At 42.5% G+C, this 23608-nt stretch overlaps 1 protein-coding gene and 1 long non-coding RNA gene across 4 annotated transcripts in view; one reads left to right on the top strand and one right to left on the bottom strand.

Annotated features, from left to right (window-relative positions):
• ttyh2 (tweety family member 2) overlaps positions 1-23608 on the bottom strand; it is a 62929-nt gene that overhangs the window by 22188 nt on the left and 17133 nt on the right. For both annotated transcript variants that reach the window (XM_019270185.2, XM_019270187.2), the window contains exons 3-4: positions 15296-15407; positions 3793-4013 (exon numbers count right to left, since the gene is read on the bottom strand). In XM_019270185.2, coding sequence (XP_019125730.1) covers positions 3793-4013; positions 15296-15407 — 333 coding nt within the window. The remainder of the gene's footprint in view (positions 1-3792; positions 4014-15295; positions 15408-23608) is intronic.
• Positions 13029-21470, top strand: LOC113747857 (uncharacterized). 2 transcript variants are annotated; one of them, XR_003463951.1, is made up of 3 exons: positions 13029-13218; positions 15299-15439; positions 18562-21470. It is a non-coding gene; the product is annotated as an uncharacterized LOC113747857 (long non-coding RNA). The 2 variants fall into 2 exon arrangements; XR_003463950.1 differs by having other exon boundaries at positions 13029-13208.

Genomic DNA, 23608 nt, shown 5'->3' on the forward strand with positions numbered 1-23608 from the left:
ATTATGGCATTATATGTTTTATATCGTCTATTATTAATCTGCACAGCACTTTGGTCAAGTTGTTTTTAAATGTGCTTTATAAATAAAGTTTGAGGAAGTCTGTGGAAGAGGACCTGCAATGTCTGTAAATATAAAAGGAAATGAAGTCATAACGCTTCTTATTTCCAGGTGATTATACCTGAAAGAAAACGTATTATATTCCACTTTTGTCATATTCTGTAAATCTGACACACTGGACCTTTAAAGTAGGGGTGTCCCACTTATTTTCCCCTCAACAGACGCATGCAATAGCTGAGGTGGAGACACTCCTGTCCAGTTTTGGCCTCCTCTGTGTATCCATCTGTTATCCGTGAGCAGTGGTCAATCTGTGACCGGACACGGAGAGCCTGTCCAGATGGTTAATTCTGAATGGACTCAGATCCATATGGTCGAACCTTGTCGCGTTGTATCTATCGATCTCTTTCTTTTTTTTTACTCTGACGACCGTGGCAGAGAGGAGGATGCTGTCCAGGCTTCAGTCCATATTGGACAATGTTTCATAGCCTCCACCCTCCACGCTCCTTCAGCAGCAGACTCCTCTCTGTTAAATGCACCACAGAGCGACACAGGAAATCATTCCTACACCCCCTTCTGTAATCTGACACAAACACGGACAATTACTTTTGCATTTGTAGCACTTTATTTAACTGTAAATTTGGCATTTTTGATATACCTTTTATATATATTTATATTTTGTTCTTAATTGATGATTACTTGTTTAACATAACCTTGAATTCCTGGAGTATTGTAACAAAAATCTTCTTCTCTTTTTCCATCATACCTGCTGCACCCATCACTCGTGATCAGTCTTTTTAATTATTTCGTTTACTTCCCATCCATCCGTGTCTCCATCACTCCACGGCATCCTTTGCACATCTCCGTGCTCTTTCTTTTTTCCTCCTCCTCATTGTCGCTCTCTTTAATCTCTCTCACCTCTGTCTCTTTCTTTTTCAGCCCCCTTTTCTCTCTCTCAAACACCACCACCACCACCATCACCTCCCTTACTATTTCTTCCCCTCCTCTCGGCAGGGTACAGTCGAAGAAGAGGCTGGGGACATCAACACATGGAGGCTCTCGGGTGACAGTGTCACCGTGTTTGCCCGTGTTATCTTAATCCAATTAGAGTCAAACTGAACACAGCGCAGAGACACATACAAGGGATGGTGGGGTTACGTTTATTTATAATAGAGTAAGTACATGTCCTCAAGAAATTGTGTCAGATAGCAGAAAGCTGTTCCAAATGTGGGAGTTCCAGTTTTAAAGGCTGATAATTGTAATGACAATTTATTCAAATCTCCCTCTGGCTGCTTTTAATGGGAGGGGGGTCCAAAAATGAAATCTTTGTTTGTTTGCTTTTAATAATTTCAATTATACTGTTTTTTTAACGCCATTTAATGTCATGCAGTCAGCTATGCCTCTGCTGTTTGACTCTCCTCCTCTGTTCTGGTGTTCCTACAGTGTTGTCATTCCATGAAAAAGTGCCTTGACCTTTACTTTTTTACTGTTTTGGCAATTTTCCACCCATAACAAATCTTTTTAAAATCTTTTATGTTAAATTTCACCTGTCTGAGTAGCATAAATCACAAAGTAGGGATGTCATTTAATCACAGCATCCCTTTATTGAGACGAAGGACCAGTTTGACCAAATGAATTTCTCTTGTTTAGTGGTGATACCAAAAGGCAACCTCCATGGCTGTGAAGTGAAGCCTGCAGTTCCTCAAACGTCCACTTGAGGCTGGCTCCAGAAGTGTCTCCATAAGGCTCTATGTTCAAATGTCCAACTTCACAGCAGAAATAAACATGTTTACAGCCTGGTACGAAAACAGTTTTGGTCTCTGTAGCTAATTTCCCCATTGATGACAACTGTACTGAGTCAGATTTTTTATAGAACTCACCTGTTCAGATTATATTAAGGCGTAAAGTTATGCAGAATTAAGAGTGTGGCCAATTTGATGGAAAGCTTTAGACATTTTTAGGACATCACAGTTGGTGACGGCCAAAGCCACCGCACTCTGAGCTTCACAACGACTCTTCAGAAACCTGTGAGCGCCGTCACAGGTAATCCATCAATGTTTTATACCATCCATGGTGAATATTAAGGAGAAAAATATACTAAAGACCAAAGTCCTGGCTTTTAAATAGGATTGTTTATGTGCAGCTTGCATCTGCCCAATCAATAATCTCTGGGTATTATCAATCAAACAGATACTTAATCTTGTTGAGTGTTTCTAATCTGCCTCCAGATGTCATTTCTCACTCTATGTGACACATTTAATTGGATTGAGAGTATAAATCACAACTTTGCAAAGCACTTTTCTTCACAAAATGACAAAAACACACAAGAGACAGTAACAAAATAATAGAGTAAAATGTAAAACCAGATAAAATTATGAACAAAGATAAATGATAGATGATTATATGGTCTGAAAACAAACTAATTAATATGTGCCTGAGCAAATACTCTGTAATATTTGGTATCAAATCTACATTTAGGAACCGTAAGACATATCAAATGTATTGAAAAATGTGTTAAAGGATCAAAGGTGTACTTTAGCATTGCAGGTCAAAAATATATTCAAAACATATGCATGTACGGAGAGAAAATCAAATAAACTAAAGAATGAATCGGAATAAAAGAGTCTATTGTCTTCCTATTGAAAGGAATGTGGGATATTCCCTGGAGTGAATGTTGGTTCATATCAGCGCCCGTAACGTGATAAACAAATGTGAGCGAGCTCGAAGAGTAAACAAAATAATCCAGGATGAGGAGACTGAAGACAGACGGCCAACTTCTAACACAGCAACACTTAGAATTCGATAAATGAGAATCAAAATGTGTAAACAGACACACACACACACACACAGAAGCTGTACACAAACTATTTGTTGTGGGGTGACAAGTGATAATGAGTCCATTAACGGCTCACGATGTCTGGCTGTCTGCTCTCGGCCTGCCTGCTCTATTAGCGCACAGCAATGTGGGGTATTGAGTTATTGGCAGAGCAGAGGAGTCAGTTACAGATCAATACAAACACACCAGCCTGTCTGCCACTGCACACACACACACACACACACACACACACACACACACACACACACAAAAATAACCTTAACGGGCCTTAACGAGCTTAACGGTAATGAGACGAGGCCTGACGATGAAAGATGTAAACGTAACGTTAGCCTGCTGTCTTCCATCATAGGCAGTGCCTGCGTTGACGTAATGGTTGCTAATGATTTCATATGCGTCTTCTATTTTTAAACCCGCGTCCACATGCATGCAGCCACATTGCTTCATCCCATCCACTAAATATCATGTGATATATTTAGGTCATAATGTGCAAAAAATGTAACTACCTACACATGAATTATCTATTGGACTGCATGTTCGGCTGACAAACCGCTCAGCGGGTTGTAGCCACGAAAGACACGTGATATTATGAACTCGATTTAAGTGTGTCCTGCGTCTCTGTCGTGTTTATATATGACCACAAAAGATTCATCTTATCTCGTGCTTTAGACGTTTTCTCCCAAATAAACAGGCACCGTCATGGGAATTATAAAACAGCTCTCTTCTGATTTGCATTTAGAGATGCGTGTGTGGGCTGGACGCTTGGAAATATTCATGGCAATGGTAAACAACATTCAACATTTTCCTAAATTTTGTCTTCTCAGCTCTGCTTCCATGAGAAACTTGCACATCTGTAGCGTCACCAGCACTGTGCTGGGCACGGTGTGGATCTTTCTGTCCCTCACCTGTAGTACTCGACGTTTGCCGTTTGATCAGCGATGGATGCCAGGTCCATTTTAGCCTCCGCCCAGTCGGGCAAACCAATCAGCTGTTTGATCACGTTGTCGGCCATCTGCTGCATGAACTGCAGGGTCTGCACGTAGTCGCCCCGCGTGGCAAAGATCTCGTCCAACCTTGCGAGGTGCTGGTGCAGGCCGCTTCTCATGCTGCCCATGGTGCCAGTCACCTGGAGGACACAAAAAGGACAGGAAGGGGGTTGAGAGTGGGTCAACGGCGCCGAGGACGAAAGTCAGAGTACCAGTTTGGTAAAACATATAGCATGAAATGAACAGCTTTAGAGGATACTGAGTTTGTGTGTGTGTGTGCGCACAATAAGATGTACTCTCCTGCATGTGTGGCTTTCCACGAGCACCAACTGTGTTAAATGAAGCAGAAAATGAGCCTGATCTGCAAGCAGAGTGACTCCAGGGATGGAAATGTCAGTTTGCTGGTCGGACGGTTGGTTCATCACTCAGGTCCAGACTCATCTAAACAACTATTGGAAGGGTTCCAATGCATTTGTACAGACATTCATGCTGTATAGAGGATGAATGCTGCTGACTTTTCACCCAGTGCCACTGCGATGTTGACATTTGTGATTCTTACTGAAATGTCCCTCAGGATGAGCTGTAATCATCTCTGTAAGGCTGTGTTCAGGTGTCAGGCGGTTTTGTGGCAGTGTGTGGGCTGCTGAGGGCGTCTTTATTTTTGTGCTGCTATGAAACAATTAGAAAATATCTTCATATTTCACTGATTCACTGGCTTTCTCTGTATCTGCTCTCCCTCAGTCTCATTCATTGTCTACGCTGCTGAACTACTGCTCTCTCACTGCTCTCTTAAACCATCGCGCACAAACCAAAGATAACTTGTTGTTGTTTTGCAGCATAGACAGACGTAGAAGCTGGTGCATAAAATACACAAAGCCGGAACACAACAGGTAGAGTATCAGAGTTTAGTCCATGATCTTCACCTGGGTAGCCTCAGTTTTGGCAATATTTCAAGCTGAATGTTGAGTTTGACCGGTCTGCAGCCACAGCATGAAATCAGGTTTCACATATCACTGGATTATTCTTGCCACCACCTGTGGCCCGTACCTCTGCAGCCAAAATGCAGTACCCCCTGTTCAAATAAATGAAAATAATCTGTTTTCTGAATGCTGAATTTGGTCTAAACCTGGCCTTTAAGCCCCTAACTAACAATACTGTGGTTTATGTCCAAATATTTGCAAGACTGATGACTTCCACATTAAATCCAGCTGTACTTGTACTGTGTTTACTGCTAATTAGCAAATGTAAGATGCTAAACTAAGAAGGTAAATATGCTTAAAATCATCAACATCTTAGAACTGTCACCATGAGCACGTTTTGATTTAGCTCAAGACACTGAAATCAACTGAACCATATATAATACGGTCTGCATTGACAAGTATGACTGAGTATCATTCTGAAAACAGTAAGTAAGTTTTGTAAGGCTGCCAGGAAATATATATTTATATATATATACAGCACAGAACAGCACACACTGCTCATGTGTGGGTACATTTGGTCAACTTTTCAGCCTGGGAAAGGATTACCAAAGGTGGCCAAAGATTGAGTTTAGCCTAAACATGAGGCTGGTCTGTGCTGCCAATCAGCAGTGAAAGGAGGCAGAGAGGGGGGACAGTGTGTGGGAGAGCTGGAACACCGAGTGTGTGGGTGTCGGTGAAGAGGTCCATTTTGAGTCAACAGTTCGGCTTGGAAAACAGCCAAAAACTAGACAGCCCAGAGGTGAAATACTACGATTTGCTGATACCTCACTAATAAAACAGATAGTTTGCTTACTAGCTATATAATTATTGAGTAACTAATCCATTCCCGGAGGGGGAAGTTTCATCCCCTGAGGCAAACAACAAACAAAGCTAATACATGCTTTTAGATTTGTACCTTATGTGAGGGAGTGAGCATCTCCTGCACAGGTGCTACACATTTCCTTTGGTTTAATTACTCTCCGCTTTGCTTGAAGGGAGAGGTTTGTTTACGGGGAAATGGCATTCACGGAGACATCCTGCTATTTGATAATTAAAAAAGGGCAATAAATGCTTTCATTCAGCTCCGGGTACTTGGCATTCACAGGAGAGAAAACTCATATTGTTGCTGTGTTTGGTGTCGGGGACAGGGGGGTTTGCCGAAGCAGAGGCTGAGGAGAGGTTGGGTGGAAGTAATTAGTTGGGTTTGCATTCAACGTGCGGCAAACAAGTGCGAGAGAGTCTGCAAGCCCGGCACGGTTGCGCCTTGAGCTAAGTCCAGTGAGTTGCACTAAACACGGGGTACAGTTGAAGTTAATGGGGGGAAAAAATTATGAATTTGATGATTCCCCTTTGGCAACCCTAGTGGCATTAGTCCACAAACCACATCACAACTTAAACAGTGTAAAAATATGGATGTAGTCTCTGTGACTTCACCCACAGGTTTCTGAGGAGCCTGAGGGTGGAGGCTCTGCCCATCACAATCTTGGCAGTGCCTCCACCGCCTCCGTCAGTAGACCTGAGGCGGACTTGAATGAAGTCTGTTTGCTCAAACAAGCCACCTGTAATGGCACCAATCTGTCAATCAAAGCAGCCACACTCTTATTTATGCATAACTTTAAGCCTTAATATAATGTGAACAGGTGAGTTGTATATAAATTCACCCTCAGTACAGTTGTCATGAACGGGGAAATTAGCTACAGAGACCAAAACTGTTTTTTGTACCAGGCTGTAAACATGTTTATTTCTGCTGTCTAACATGGGGACTTATGGAGACTGACTCACTTCTAGAGCCAGCCTCTAGTGGACAATTGAGGAACTGCAGTTTTTGTAAATTCCTTAGCAACAGAGTTTGCTGCTTGATCGCAACACACTAGTTGGGTGTGCTCCAACAAATTCAGAATGGGTTGCACAGTTTGGGTCCTTGGTGGGATTCATTTTGTAGTTGTTGTTGTAGTTTTTTTCCTCAAAACACATTATAAATGTGGACTGCAAGTCAGTGCAACTTCATAACTGCAATGAAAGACTTGTCAAAAGACATTTCGAGGCCTTAAATTTGCAATGAAAGACTTGTCAAAAGACATTTCGAGGCCTTAAATTCTAATTATTGGACGAGAATTCAGAGACTGAAACTCTGAAATCACACAAAGCTGCTTTAATATGTCTAAACAACAAAGAACCACACTGAAGCAGACACTGCAGATCATAGTCACAGGCCTGTGGTGCTCTGTAGTTTGTTATCAGATCACTCATCGAAACCCGCTTCCTCCTCAGACTGAGCAGATGAAATCGCAGATGAGAAATGAAGGCTTGTATCTGATCCTTACCGCCTGTGTGAGAATCTTATCTAAAACGCCTGGGGAGACAGCAAATCCAGCTAATCTGTCCTCCGCCTTGGTCTGATCCTCACCGTGTAAGTGATCTGCGCCGATCAAGAGGATACGATTCCCAGTCCCCGTCTTTACGGACTTTATCACAGCCTGATGTTTTTTGAGGGCACACTCTCTCTTTGCCTTACATCTTCCTAAACTAACAATTTGCAGCAGACTGCGTGTGACGCAAAGCTCATTTTCTGCGGGATATTTATTTCTACAGACCGGAGGGTGAACGGCAAAGGACAACAACAAAAAAAACAAAAACATAAAATGTCATGATAAATGACACAACTGTGACAGATGACAAGTAGCCGTGGGCGGAATAAGTGACAATGTGCTGTCAAATATCAAATACAGATTCTAGCTTGAGGAAATGGGAGAAAACACAGATCTGTTGGCATTAAGTAAAGGTTTTAACGTGTGTGTATTTATTTTGTTGGGGTTTTCTTTGCCTCATTGGCAACCCGCTCCAATTCACATATGCTGTGTCACTTCAAATACATACGTACTTCAATTATACATGGGAAACAATTTGCATTACCGTTAATATTACAGAATAATTAATATCAGACCCTTTAATTTTCATCTGTGGAGTCTATATATCAAGATAAGGAATTGAAATAGCCTCTTTGTTAGACATCACAATACCGCCTTTCAGGCTCCGCAGAATATAAATCGCACTTCCTTCACTAGAATCGTATCTCTATCTTCAAGCCTGCTGGAGCTTGTGCGCGACCTCTGAGGAAGTGATGCATCAGAGGTGACTCTGGGAGACACACAAACATCCCAGAGAGCTTTCACACAGCTGCCACTGACTTCTACGGTCTACGAAACGTTTTTTGTGTGCTGAATTTAGCTGTCGAGCAAACACCCGAGAATCAATTCGACTTATTATTCCGTACTCGTTCCCGTAAATCTCTTGATAAATGTCGACCAATGAGTGTTCAAAGGTTAAGATTTAGGATTAAACCTTTTTTTCCCCTCCCTGCTCTAACTCACTGTCTCAGCTTGATAGTGCAGACTTTTTTTTTTTCAATTAAAATTGAATGTGGGAGTTAGAGCATGAAATGGAACATGGATCTGAAGTGCCTCAGTAGCTCGGTCATCTAAAAGATAGAGACCATCCTTGCCGCTGGGTAGCTCAGCTCTCTTTAAAAAAATATTCTTTTCTACCTCTTCCCTACCTTATTTTCCTACCTTATTTTATTGTGATGACCGCATAGCTTTTAAGAGGAAGTCCTGCAAAGGTGTTTGTGGGTTTGTTGATGCAAGCACTAAATTAAGACTTTTGAAAAACCCAATGGCACACACAGAGAAGAACGTTGACCTGAAGGAAGAATGTGGTCTTGTCACGCTAAAAATGGTTTGCTCTAAATACTGTAATACACAACCAAACAAGAGCAGCTCCAACAACTCTATGAATGTCTAGTTGATTTCTTATGAGAGCAAGAGTTCACACAGAGGTGAAGCGGAAAGTGGTTTGGCTACAGAGATGACCTCTGGCCCAACGTCTAACCATGTGAGAGTACGGGAGTCAGCAAAAGTGTCCATTAGTGATATCTCAACTGGATCACAACTGCCAGCACACATACTAAAACACACATCCAGATGTCAAAGAGGTCTTTGCGTTTGCACCCAGCTGCATAATGAGGACTTTTATTTCCCAGACAACCGAGCAAATGAGTGTCTTCTCCTGGAATGTAACAAATCACCAGATTGCTCACTACAACAAATTGTGGGGTAGAGTAGAGATGATGATGTCCATTGATTTTCTATAAATCTTCCACCACTTAACCTGGTCTGGTTTGTAGTGGCAGCAGATTTTGCAAGTTGAGGTCCGTACCTCAAACTTTCTGGGGGATCCTGCATCCATCTCTAAAATGACTTACTAACACCATCACCTGCTCCTGTCAGTTTTTTATTTTATGTACAGAGGAATCTAATGGCAGGCCATAATCTCTTCAGCATATTCTGGGTTTGGCCTGGGGTCTCCTCCAAGTTGGACCTGCCTAGAAACTAGACTCTACAGGGAGGAGACATCCCAAACAGATGTCTCAACCACCTAAACTGGTTCCTTTCAGTGTAAAGGTTGAGCAACTTTAGGTTTGCTAAGACACTCCATACACAAGAGCACCAATACCCCGTGAAGTCTTGGGTACTACCCAAAGCTCATTGGCAAACCGTTGGTTCTTCAACACAACTGTTTGGTACAATACCAGCATTATGCTTCATTCACTATTCTGTGTTAAGGGTTGTGCATTGGCTTTGTGGTTATCCCATAAGTGATGTCCTACTTAACATGTATCCTTCCTAAAATCCAACTAGGCTACTGCAGCTACTGAGATATCACCTTGAGACAACAAGAACTGGTCAGCCGGTCTGCCTGTGTTGTCTCCGCAGGTTGAGACTGATTATCTTCTCTTTTTTAGTAACGCGCCTCTAGCATTTTCAAGAAAACCTTCTGCTTACTGTGGGTGTTCTTTGTCACAATGAAGGAAACGACATAAATGTGCCAACTGCAGGAAATAGCGCTATATTAAGTCATAATAACAAAGCAGACCTTCCCACCATTGCCCACCGTATCCCACGAGTCCCAAGTAAATGAGAGAATGTAAATACAGTAACTGTGGGGAATATAAATAAAGCATGATATGGCCTAATAATGTATAATACATGCAGCTAATGTTGTGGTGGTGATGTTAATGTGAGAAATATGACGCTGAACTATAAATCAAAAAACCCGTGCTGTAGGTAACTACAGCGGGACTCCAGTTAACCCCTTGCAGTGACCGTAAATCCAGCTTTGCTGCCTACAATGCACTGATCTGTCTGTCTGTTGGACAAAAACCAGGGTCAGGCTGTGAACGTGCATGTGCACAGACACACACAGCATGGTGGCTCGGTGGTAAAGCGCTGTTGCCTCACAGCAAGAAGGTCTGAACTCCATCTGGACCTGGTGGGACTGTCTGAGCGGATGTTTCGTCCGCAATTTGGTGCATATTTCATCCCACACAAGAGCAAAGCAGGTTAAATATCATGCTAAATCCTACGAGCACTGGGAACATTTAGCACCCCTTTAGTCCGCTCAAATTAATTATCTTTCAACCTCTCCCCAAAGGACAAGAAACATTCAGTTCGGTGTTTGTAATTCCTGTTCTCTTATGAATACCTTATTATTTTGTATGATTACGAAATCTCATTATGGGAATGCTGCGGAAATATGCATGTTTGTAATTATGTAGCGGGCCAAGTTCCAAACCGTGCCTGAGCTCCGGCCAAATGTACTCAGTGACTGACCCAGACATCGACCCAGTCCATAGGGTCCGACCGCTGGCTGCCGAAACTCTCACACAACACCCATCTCCAAACAATGGAGTTATTATTAGTGTGGCTACGTACTTCAAATGTCACATCAGTCCCATTACAGCAGAGATAAAGCATCTAGATTGGCCAGTTTCCAGATTTTGCAGCCCTGTTCACGTTTTTTTTATTTCAAATCTCTTTGAAACGAAAGGTCTGCAAACTGCTCTTGCATGCACGTGTTTTGTTGAATTCACAATGTCACAATGAAAGACGGTGTGTGTGTGTTCATAAATACATCATAAGCATATATTCCAGACCGTAGATAATCAAGGTAGCCGAGAGAAAAAAGCGTCCACTGATAATGAGTCTAACTTCCTTCCTTTCCTCTCTCTTATATACCGAGTCTTTAGAAGCAGAAACTCACTTCTAAACTCTCTCGGAGCTGGGCTAAAAGGCATTTGTGTGGGCCAAGCGGCAGTGAGGCAGTTCATTGTCAATGATTTCAATACCGATTTCAATCCCGACTCTGCCAATCAGACAGGCTAGCATTGCTCCTTGTTCTTCACCGTCAAATGGCTTTGTCTCCCGGGCTCATGGTTGATTAGGTGGGGGGAGACTGGGAACTGTGCGTGGCACACTGGGCTCTTTGTCCAACTCGAGCACTAGACTCCTTAACAGTCTATAGCTGCGTGCAATGAACTCACCCATGCACACAAACACACACACACATACGTATAAGATGCTAAAATAAAAGCCACCATGTCTAATTATGTTTAAGTTCACATATCCCGGAGGGAAGAAGCTCTCAGATGAGCAGTACGTTTGATTTCTTTGCTCTTTGAGAAATGAATGTGGCTAAGTGCTCTACAAGAATAACAACAGATGTTTGTATTCCAGTAATACAAGCCCGACAAATCGAAAAGGCCAACATGTATGGTTTATTTTAGCTGGTTAATGCACGTCATGTAAGAACTAATCCCAACTGACAATCTGCGGCGGCTCTACTGACCTTCCATCATCAGTAATCACAGAGTTCTTGCAAGTTTCCAGTTAAATTATTTATAAGGTGCATCAATCAGTGCCAGACAGCTAAGTAACCACTCTCCATTCAAATCCGAGGTCGTTCTCGTTCATCATCGGCGTAAGAAGTCCTAACACAGTGCTGCAGTGAGTATTCTGTGGGCTCTATACACTCCCAACAAAGTGTTTATCACTGAGGCCGCGTCGAGTCACCAAACTAAGTGGCTCGCAAACCACCACATTAATCTCCATTAACACAGATGGAGACTTAATCCCTATTCCACGACAGCAAATCACTCAGGGTCTGCGCCTGGGCCGACACCATCACTTCTGGTTGGACTCCACCAAGGCGACAACACACACACACACACACACTATGTTAATGTCTAAATATGTTGGCCTACAGTCGGCAGTGCTGTTCGCCGCAGTTTTAAAATGAAGTTTCGAGTTAATCTTTAGAAGTCTCAAATCAAGTCGACTCTCAAATCCATCTGTACAAGTTTGGAGTATAATCTTTCCAAATCTCATGAGCCTTAAGTCAAGTACACAAGTCTCAAGGTCAATCTACAGACGAGTTTCAAGCCAAGTCTTAAGTCAATCTACACCAGTCACATGTCTAGAAGTGTCGATCATTTTCACAGATTAACACTGAGAACGATCCACTGCAAGTAATCCACACTTAACCACATGTAGCCCCCCCATCCAGTTGGTGTTGAGTGTTCATTTTAATTAGCTATTGTCTAGTAGTTTTAGTAGTAGTAGTTTTACCTCATGTGCATGACCTCGTTGTCTAGCTGAGTGTCAAAGTTTCTTTAGAAAACCCCCCAAAAATAAGAATTAATGTGGTGGAGGATGAAAGACGAGCAATACTGATAACCTTTATCACCCAGTGGCTGCTAATGTGCAGCAAGGAGGTAAAAATCATGTGTTATTGACATGAAAAGCCAGTGATTGTTGTATCTGTCCATCTTTTCTCTCCATTCCTTTCCAAATGCATAATATGTAACTTTAACGTTAAATGTTGCTGTGACGGAGCTGTTTTTTGAAAAGGAATCGCTATTTAAGGACCGGTGTGTGTGCCGTCTAACGTTGCTTGCTGCAACCATTTCTCACATATATAATGTATCTAAATGATTGGTGTCAAGTGAGTTCACAGCAGTTTTAAATCAAGTCCTTGAAGGCAAGCATCCATTTATACGAGGTTAATAAGAAATTACTCATAAATAACAAACATATAGAAAAAAGTGTTTGAGTCTGACAGCTCTTGGAATGAGCTCCTTCTTACAGAACATCTCGCTGTATTAATTCATTCTCTTTGGGAGTCCAAGTTGAGTGTCAAATTAACATTGACCTACGTGTCAAGCCTCAAGAGTGCAGACACAGTCGAGCGTTGAGTAGTTTCACTAATAGATTTACTTTAACTTTTTTTTTTTGAAGAACAGCATTTTTCCAGAGGGAGAAAACATCAGACTTGACTAAACAGGGGGGAAAAATGCCTTGTCATTAGTGTGAAATTTGCAACAGCAGGTCGGCGTGATGAGCGTCTCTAAGATGGGAAGTGAGGCAGATAAAAATAGAAAACATGCTGAGCTAAAGTGAGCACGGGGAAGACAAGACGGTTCTTTGTTTTCTGCTGAGGCCACGGCGGCTGGGAGATGGCGGTGAAGAAGCGGGGACGATGGTGAGAATGTGTATGTGTTTGTGTGAGTTGTCTGTCTGGGAGGGAGACGGAGGTTTTGTGTGGTGAAGCTGTCAATTTGTGTGTAGTGGTAAAAAGCCATAAAAAGACCATAAAAACATTTAAAGGCATACTAAATTGAATCCTCTGGGCTTTCCTCCTTCTCTTGAGTGTGTGTTTGTGTGTGGCTACATCACAAACCAGCCTTTCTGAAGCCTTCACTCAGAGCTGTTTGTTTTCCAGATGCAAAAATATAGATGCAACATGTTTGTTTTTGCGCCCATTTTTTCACGAGTTGAAAAAGATCTATGCACACAAAAAGGTTTATTTTTCTCAGATTTTCAGAATAAAAGGCCTGAGTGCTCTAAAATGTCCAGTTTTATAACACAGGCTTTGAGCGGAGCGTTATAATTGGCATGCTGACTGCAGAAACCAGAGCAGCTTCCCGTAAAATCGAATGTTCATTTGCGCTATGAGCTGTCTCCAACATTGTTTCAGAAAAATTGGCAGTACATCCAACCATCTTCACATCCTGCAGAGTGTGTGTTAACCATGACCTCAACATTCAGCTTCTTCACCTGCGACAGTTGTTTTTTTTGTTTTTTTAAAGCCAAAAAATCTCTAGCACAAGCTGTCAGAAAGCCCTCGGGCTTAGAGGAGCTCAGGGAAGCTCACCGGGGACTTGACCTGAAGGCGGTATCTGACTTCGATGGTGTCACTTCAGTGAAGTGTTCTCTGCACAGATGAATCCCGGTTTACAAGATACAGTGGTCCCTCGTTTATCGCGGAGGATACGTTCTAAAAATAACCCGCAATAAACGAAATCCGCAGTTTTACAATTATTCTACATGTGTTAAGGCCGTAAAACCCCTTACCACACACTTTTATACACTTTTCTCAGACAGGCATTAACATTTTCTCACATTTCTCTCTCATTTAAACACTCTCAAAGTTCAAACTTTTGCAGATTTAACAAAAATAAGATACAATACTGTATTAGTAAATGAAACCGTATTTCACACTTCCTCTTTGTCCTGGTGCCGCTCCGCTGTAACGGCTTTTTCCTCCTTGGTGCAGGTGTATTTTTCCGAGTGCAGAACATACAACGCATTTTGTACAGTACTCCCTTAGCCAATCGTTCATACTGTACAGTACGCTGTAAAAAAAAGCATGCAAAATTACACAAAAAAAATCTGCGAGTCCACGAAAAGTGAACCGCGTTATAGCGAGGGACGACTGTAGTGTATAAGGGGTCATGTGAGCGAGCGCTTTGCTCCTCGTTGGGGATACAGTATGGGCAGACGTAACATAACGAGATCCTGATCCTGCTGTGGCAAACATCCATCATCAACTCATGTCGTGCAACCCCATGTCGGAAGGACCTGTTCCCCCATGTCATCAGGTGATGCATTTAAAAAAAAGCCATGGCTGTCTTGTTTACAGATGTTAGTGCTCTGTGTGGAAAGACTGGGGATCCATGCTGAAGTGAGGAGAAGAAAATTGGGATGCATCGCTGGATCTAAGCGCTGTGGGGTGGAAAACAAAGGTACAAACCGCTTGTTCCATCTGTTATCATCGGGAAGAGTTCTCCCTGATAAGGAGTACGGAGCCTCACAGAGACGTGGCCGAATGAACTCACTTCAGACTCGCTGGGAACTCTGGACGGCTTTCAACTTTCAACTGGAGTCGGAACCGGGCTCTGAGTATTTTTCTTATCCACCTTGTGTATTGTGAGCTGCTGTGAAGTGAATTTCCCCAGTGTGGATTTAATAAAGTCTATCTATTTTATCAAGATATGACTGCACATTTTAGAGCAGCCTTTTATTGTGACCAGTCCAAAGAACAACTTTTGACGTAATCATGCTGTTTAATCAGTAACTTGATACGAACCACCTGCCAGTTGGACGGATTATCTTGGCAAAGGTGCAGTGTGCACAGTCTCTTATTTTAACGCATGAAAAATGGGAGCAAATATAATTTCTGATCAGCATAGATGGGTCTCTAATCCACAAACGATTATACATTATAGTCTACATGTGTATTTGTGTGTAAGAGGCGTTGTAACGTGAAGAGGTCTGTGTTTTACCTACCAGACTGTCCACACCGCCCAGCGTGTGATTGGCGTTGTACAGGGAGTAGGTCAACTGGTACACGCCGTCGTTGGTCTCGCTGTTGCCATAGAAACCCACACCCACTGCGACGCTGCAGAGAGAAGAAGAGGCATGGAGGGACAGGTAAAGCCTTTGTTAAATTAATGAGACGAGCAGGGCACGACGTCAACCACTGCTCAGCTTGTAAATCCCATCCGTCCACGGCGTTGTTGTCCTTTTCAATCACTGAATTCAAAGTCGTTCAGCTTCGAAGGCCTTACTAGAAACCTTAAAACAGTGTGGCATTCTGCAGCAGAGATATACAACCTACAAGGAGTGTGGCACAACACAAAACAGCACCCACACTAACATTTTCTGAATATTTTACGCCTTATTTTTCAGCATTATCATAAAGCAGTATCATCAGGTTTTCCATCGACCCTGACTTCTGGATAAACAGGGGCGGGGAAAAAACAGAGGTAACAAGGTATTTCGGGACAGTTTCCACAAGGAGATAGAAATATTATTCGGTCCATTCAGTAGATAATTGCGGCAGTAAACATAGTCATCCAAAGCGAGTGAATGACAGCGGGTTGGAGAGGCAGAGTCTTGGGGGAGCATCTTGGAGACTTCACAGACAATTAAGGTTGTGGGAGGGATAAAATTAGACCCATTCAGCGTTCTTCCATGAAATGTTTTCGTGCCGTGCATTCAACCAACATGTCCAACACAAGACTGTTACTTTTTTGTTTTAAGAAATACATAATGAGTGCAGCAAAACCTTTTTTTTTTTTTTGACGGACCTGTTTATGCAAACCGCAGAACTGAGCATTTCGTCTCAGCGAGGCAAAACAAATATACTTTATCTATAGAGCGCTGAAGCTGCACCAAACTGTTTGGGTTTCATTTTATGTAAACAACGCTCTCAGAAATTATACAATACAGTGCTTTTGGAATGTGTGTGTGCATGATTTAAAAACCTACTTTTGCATATTCAGTCATCCAAGGATTTCATTTGTTCAGCTGGAGCATAAACGCACAAACTCACGAGTCGTCTCTCTGAGGTTCTTTTCTTTCCCCCCTTAATTGCTGTGGCATTGTACTGCCATATGATGAGTTTTGACGATGAGACGCAGCTACAAAATCGTTCTCTACATGAACACCACAAGGAGTTTAGATGTAGAAACACAACGTTCTCTAAAGGCAATGGACAAAATATGATTTCCATGTTAGATTAGAGACTCTAGAGCAGGGGTCCCCAAACTTTTTTCGGTGCGGGCCACATCAATGTGCCTTTCTGTGATCTATAACCGGAAATGATATCAGTCCCACCAGGATTTCGCGGCCTAGTTGCAGCCTAAAATGCCTGATGTTGCATGGGGTTTTCAAAAAAATTGCGGTGAAAGTTGCGGTGCTTTTTACATTTTTGTTGCGATTTTGTTGCGGGAGGAAGTGAAAGTTTGCGATAAATTGCGATTCGACAGTCGCGGAGAGGGTGCAGCGAGCACTAAGTCCACGGCCCCGGGAAGCGGCGAGGTCCGGGCAGGAGGGCGCTGTAAAGCTCGCAGCCAGAGCCGTGAGGCACCTTCACCCCCGAGCATTTCCAAGCCGACCCAGACCTGGTCGCGGCGCACCGACTGCGTGGAAGTTGATCACGAGCAAAGTCACGTCGGAATATACCATTGTGTGAGGGGATGAAAATTAGCTAGTACTGTAAATAGTTCGTAAATAATGTGGATTTTAATTAGAATGCCAAGCTTAATCATTAAGTGTGAATATTTTATAATAGGAAAATGCAATTTTGAAAAATAGGCCATGTTTAGAGGGATTGTTTGGGATCGTTAAGTGGGCCACTCCAATTGTTTAGGCGGGCCGGATGTGGCCCGCGGGCCGTAGTATGGAGACCCCTGCTCTAGAAGATGTAAATAACTGAAGGTCACGGGTCACACCGGTAAACAAATGAACAAAGATCCCAGTGCAGCGAAACACCAGGATTTCCTGCTACACTATCATAGCACAGGCTGGCTTCCTCACCTGAAATAAACACAACCTATGCCGACTTCAGAGGGAAGTATTACCCTTGTTAACATTGTTTAAGGGGAAACAAGTCTCTAAATGACACAGCATAACGTTGCTATAATGAGTAAGGCCGTTGGTTAAAGCGTCACACAGACACATATCACACCAGATTGATCACAAAATCGAGACGCAGTCAGGATCTGTAACGCTCAGGGGATGACATGGCTTAGCGCCTCTCTCTGGGGAAACTATTAATACACCGAGTCACCGATTTATCAAGTGCCACCACCTCCGGGTCAATCCAATTCAAAACAGCTCTGCAGTAAATCCTATTTTTCATGAAGTGTTTAATGTTTGCAAGTGTTGATTCGGCTGACAAATTAAAGGAAAAATGCATTTTTTGGGGGCATCCATAAGCCTCCAGGACAGTTTCAGTGCTGCTTGGCTGAGATCCTCAACGTGTCTGAAACTCAACTAGACGGATGAACGTCATCGTTCCAAAAAAGCGTCGCCTCATTTGGCATTTTGGTGACGGGCGCTGTCTAACATGTTGATCCAAGATCACCCATTAATATTAAGCTGGTTTGATGATGTAAGCAAGCATCTTCGGTTGTTATTCGCCCCAGCTTTGTCCCTTTGGATGACGCTCATACATATGACATAACACGATTCAACAGTAGTCTCGGGAATGTCGCTACACCGGCTCAGACCGACACGCAACTCACTCACTATCATCTGATAATCGCTGTCAGTTCATATAAAACAGGGAGGAGCAGTGTTCCCAAGAGTAGAGCAGATACAGTGTATTTGACTTTGATTTAGCTTGATCAATATTTTATGACCTCATTAATTCTACGAGGTTTTTATGTCTGAGTGCCTCTCCGCTAATCTAATAAACCATAAAACATCAATACAGCTTCCTCTGATCTTCTAATAGCCACATCCACTTCTAGCTATATCACCACCTACTGCAACCATGTGTTCATTAGCTTTAACTAACCATTTTAACCAGTTATCAACTTAATACTTTCACTGTTAATGGATGAACCTGTTACTTAGCCAACAATTTACAATTTACAGATACTATTTATCCTTATTTTTAGTTTCATTTAGCTATTACTTTGAGGTACTTCACAACTTAAGTTGATTATTTTGTTCATCCTGTACTTTAAAGTATCCATTTCAACTGTTTATGTCATGTCTTGAACAAATCATGTTTTCAGTCACCCTTCTGTCTTGTCTTTTAGGTCTCCGCCTTCCCTTCTCCGAAGGGCGGCTGTGGCTCAGAGTCAGAGCGGGTCGTCCACCAATCAGATGATCGGTGGCCCGATCCCCGGCTCCCCCTTCAGGCTGCATGTCAAAGCGTCCTTGATCCCCAAATTGCTCCCGATTTCCCCAAATTGCTCCCGAATCGGTGTATGAATGCTTAGCTCCTGAAACTGATGAGCAGTTGGCACCTTGGCTTTGAGTGGAAGGCGCTCTGTAAGTACAGTCCATTTACCCTGTGAGTCATCCCTGATTACCTGCCTCCCTCATGTGTTGCACCTGTGCCTGATTGTGTTTAGTCTCTGTGCTCCCTTTGTTTGTCGCCAGTTCGTCTTGACTTGTCCAGCATCCCAGTGTTTCTTTGTCTTGTATTCTTGTTTTTGATTACCTGATCTTCGACCTTTAGCCTGATTTTTGACCACAATGTTACGGATTTGTACTTTCGCCTGTACTCTAGCTCATCTAGTAAAACTTTTTGAACCATCTGAGTCTGTATCGCGAATCCTTCCGTGAGCCCTTTCTAATAGTTTATCCATTGATTTTAGCGATTTAAACTATTTATCCATTAAGATAAATGTTACAATTTCCTGGCTTGCTTGCTGACTAGTTTTCGTGTTCAGTTATTAAAGCTAACTCAGTATTAATAAATGTTTTGTTTTTTATGATTTCTACTCCACAACCTTTCCAAGCATCCCCAAAGCAACTGCTCTAGTACCTCCTGGTGCACCCATCATTGGAAATCACCGCTACAAACCGCCACCGTGTGCTAATGCGCTCCACATGAAGGCAAGTCAGGTTAGTACCAAAGGAAACGTAGGCAGGAGTCGGACTAATTGAGACCTAGAGCAGCATCTTTAACCTTCGACTCCTCCCCGATGCTCCGGATAGGCGTCAAGCTGAAAGCGAGCCTATAAATCCACTGTCGGTGACGCCTCCTGCAGCGTTCACCTGGAAGCGCTGAAGTCTGGCAGGATTGTTTTAGCTGGTGGCGGTCGACGTCGAACAACAGGGGCCGTTTTCCTAATTAGTACAACAAGGACGGAGTCTCATTAGCTGCCCCCCCCCCTGCAGGTAAACCACCCACTCTGTAGGTTTTAACATGACCCTCGCGGCAAAAGGGAAGTAGTGGAGAAGTAAACGGGGGAAAAAAAGCTTGGAGAGCAACAGGAAGTGACAGATACAGACCAACACATACAGACAGTTTACAACGAACGCTAAGAGGCAAAAGCAGAGGGCAAGACGGGGTGACAAACAGAGCGAGACAAAAGAAACAAAGCAGAAAACAAATCAAAGGAGATTTGCTTTGCTTCTTGCAAAAATAATAATCCACAGATGATGATTCATACGCTGGTGCATTTCATTTGTTTTGTGTGTTTGTTTTTTTCTAATAAACATCACCTACAAAGAAAATATACCCCGAGAGTTGCTCTCCTTTCATCCAGACTAATACCACAGCAACATAAAAAATAAAATAAAAAAAAGAATTGGATAAAAGTAGCCCGGAGAAATATGGATTTCTTTGAACCGTGCAAATATTTTAAGGGTTGAATCTAATTAATATTAAGGAAACTGGGAGGACAGAGGGGCAAAAGTGCAAAGAAAAGAGGAAATCTCTCTCTTTTTATACCCCCCTTGCTCTGCTGCTCTTTGTAATATCTACAGATTTGAAGAATATCACAGATTTGAGTTGGCATGCACTGAGCAAAAAAAAAAAAATCCAAACTGTCACGTTGATAAATGACAAAGCGTATAAAAGACATTCAGAAAAGGAACCAAAAGCTTCAGCCTGCAGCATAAAAACGCCTTTAGCCACTATTAAAAGACTCAGACGCGTTTGAATATTTGAGCAATAACTCCCCTGTGATAACAAATATAGAATTTCATATCTTACTCTACTCTCCTGAACTCTCAGCCATGCAAGTCCATCCCGAAAAAAAAAAATCCTCTTAATATGCAGGAGGCCTAAAATATAAAACACAAATAACACATTTCTAAATTTCCCATGCATGCGTCTCCGTTTTCAGAGCTAGAAATCTTCTGAAATAGGCAATTTAAGCCCAGAGATGCAAAAACTAGTTATAAATTGTCAGCTGCTAAACATAGATGACCCCAAAAAAAGTAAAAACACGTCTGTTAGTAACTGCTGGTACTGTCAGCATCCAATAAAAAGCCTCTGGTGTGTGTGCCAGAGCATTTCTGTACGGGATCCAATGGAGGACACTGATATGAAGTAAACAGGCAGCTTATCTCGCTTCCTTTGTAGTGTCCTCTGTTCTCATTTCCACTTTCTGATTGGCAACGCACACCTATCACAATAAACAAACACAAATAAATATTTCAAGTGTCCCGGAAAGGAGAATAACTCCTGATGAATCATTTACATGAGCAGTGCAGTACATGTGGAGAATACTGATGTTTTTCCATTAAAAGTTTTTATATTTTTCATTCATTTGTTGGTTTATATCTGTCAAATACACTTACATAATAATGTGCTCAAGTGGTGTTGGATATTATCGTAGTTTTGTGAGTTAATTATTTGGTGTGTTTGTAAAACATGCTTGTCCCAAATTGCCCCTTGAGGGACCAATTAAATGTCACGGTTTAATTCAAAATGGTGAACACAAAAGGTAATTTTAACGACTGAAGGAACAGGTTGGCGAAGTCAAAATAACAAAAGGTGGCTTCAGAGTCCAGGTGAAAGAAGCACAAAGGACCCGGGGAAGCAATTACAGGACCTGGGAACAAGACGAGAGAGACAGAACGCTAAACAAAGAGGGAACCAAGGAGCACAGAAAGAAGCAGTCAGGTTCTTGATGCACTTTTGAATTATCCTTCACATATTCCCTTGTGATGTTTTCCATCCAGGTCAAGGAAAGACAACAAAACACAAATTCAGGAAGGGAAGTAACACAAGACACAATAAAACAGGCAACACTAGATCATTAACCCAAAACCATGACAATGAATTTGAAGTGATTGGGATAGGGCCCAGCTCCACCGTGACCCCGATGAGGATAAGCAGTAATATAATTTGAATCCAGCAATATTATAATAATATCCAAACTAGTAATATTATATCACAGTAAACAAACTATCAGTACCTACATTACAGTCCAGATGTCTTCGGCATAAACAGCTTGATCGGTCGCAGTACAACAGATTACACAGTTAATGTGCTACACCATGGGCAGGGCTGCAGCCACAGCTGAGTGACATCTGCTCTGGTTTCACCAGTGTTAATTGGGATGGACATCACAGCAAATCAGCTCCAGCCACTGTCAAACATAATTAGAGCCGAGGACGGCGAGACTTTAAGCAGAGGCAGCGGGAAGAGTGGAGGACGAACAGGAGAGCAGAGAGAGACGAGTAAAAAGTGAAAAGAAAGAGTGAAGAGGAAAGCGAGGGTGAAAACAAAGGAAGGTTCTGGACTGACGAGATTAAAATGAAGCCAGTTTTCCTGCTACCAAGTCCACTATGATGAAATCCACTGGGATATCTCTCTGGCATATGCCCCGAGATTGACATAATCAAAGTTGGGAATCACATGAAGTGGAGTTGATTTCCCACAGGATGTGTCCTCCCACTTCATTCATCTCACAATATTAAGTCTTACGACTTATCAAGTCGGGGGCCACGTTAAGATCTTTAAATGTACTCCAGTCAACTCTCATGGGACTACTTCTGAGCACTTTAAGAGACAAAAATATATACATATGAAACACCAAACATGATATGTTTTGTAGCATTTGTACAGTAACATGACAGAAGTTCTCACTTTAAGGCCTGAGCCGCTTCATAGAAGTGAAGAACAGACAGATGGCTGTGATTTTGTTCAAAGGGTAGAAATAAGTTACGTACCACATGGAAAATAAGACAGATGTGAAGAGGAAAGCTATTTATACAATATACTGTATACACAGTAAATACTAAATAAGTACACGTGCAAGTTTCCAACCATTTTTTGTGCAAATTTCAACCCAATTTGCACTAAAAATGCAGATCAATGCACGTTTTCATCCATTTCTGTTCCGCACATGTTGAGATAAACAGCTGGCGGCGCTTAGTCACACACCACCAACTATTTCACTGAATTTAGTGAAATTTGATCAAGTTTTTATGGAGAAAATGTTGTTCTGGTTTTCCCTCAGATGTCCTCCAGCTGTTGCGGACAGTAAAGTAAACGGCTGCAAACTGCAGCTGCTGTTAGCTCATAGCACCAGCGGGAGTGTTCTAGTGATTGTGAAGTTTTGGACCACCGTGAAGAGGAGGTTGTGAGCTAATGCAGATACAAAGCGAGAGCTGGGTGTCGTGCCAGAACCGGAGCTAGACATGCGGACAATGTGACTGTGCTCAGCAGCTTCTACAGATATAACGACAGAGGCGAAAGGACCGAAGAGGACCAAGCAGGTGCAGTCCCTCTAGATAAAAATGTAGCAACCTGAATAACATTTCCTAACAAGTAACTGTCTTTCTTCCTCTGTCATGTTCCATACTTACTTGCCCTGTATCTGTCTGTGTCTCATCTCTGTGTCCCTCATCATCACAGGTGGCCCTATCATGTTGAGGATGCACAGCTGTCTGGCTCACTCCTTCACTCAATTTGATGCTGCTAATATTAAACTGAACTCCAGTGTTGCTGCTGCTGCTGAACATTTCAGTTAGTTTACAACATTTAGCGGTTTCACTCTCTCTTTCTCAGCCCCACCCTTTTCTTTCCGTTATTTACCAGCGTTATCCATATTGTTTCTATGGTCTTGAATGTCTTTGCTGCTGCTACTACTTGTTCTTCTTCTTCTCCGGCGGGCATGGGCAGGGCAGCTGGCATCCAACTTAAAGGTGCATTGCTGCTACCTACTGCGCTGGACTGTGAAACAGTAGATTAGCAGGGCGATGACTGCGTGGCGGGTGGAGGGCCGCCAGAGTACCGGCCAGTCCGCCCCTGGTCAGCGGTGATATATGGAAAAGGATGGAATTCATGAAAAACTGTAGTATCCAGGTAATATATTTATAATCTATATCTCTCTAAGG

The sequence above is a fragment of the Larimichthys crocea genome, chromosome XVI (genome assembly GCF_000972845.2).
Source record: "Larimichthys crocea isolate SSNF chromosome XVI, L_crocea_2.0, whole genome shotgun sequence".
Taxonomy (NCBI): Eukaryota; Metazoa; Chordata; class Actinopteri; family Sciaenidae; genus Larimichthys; species Larimichthys crocea.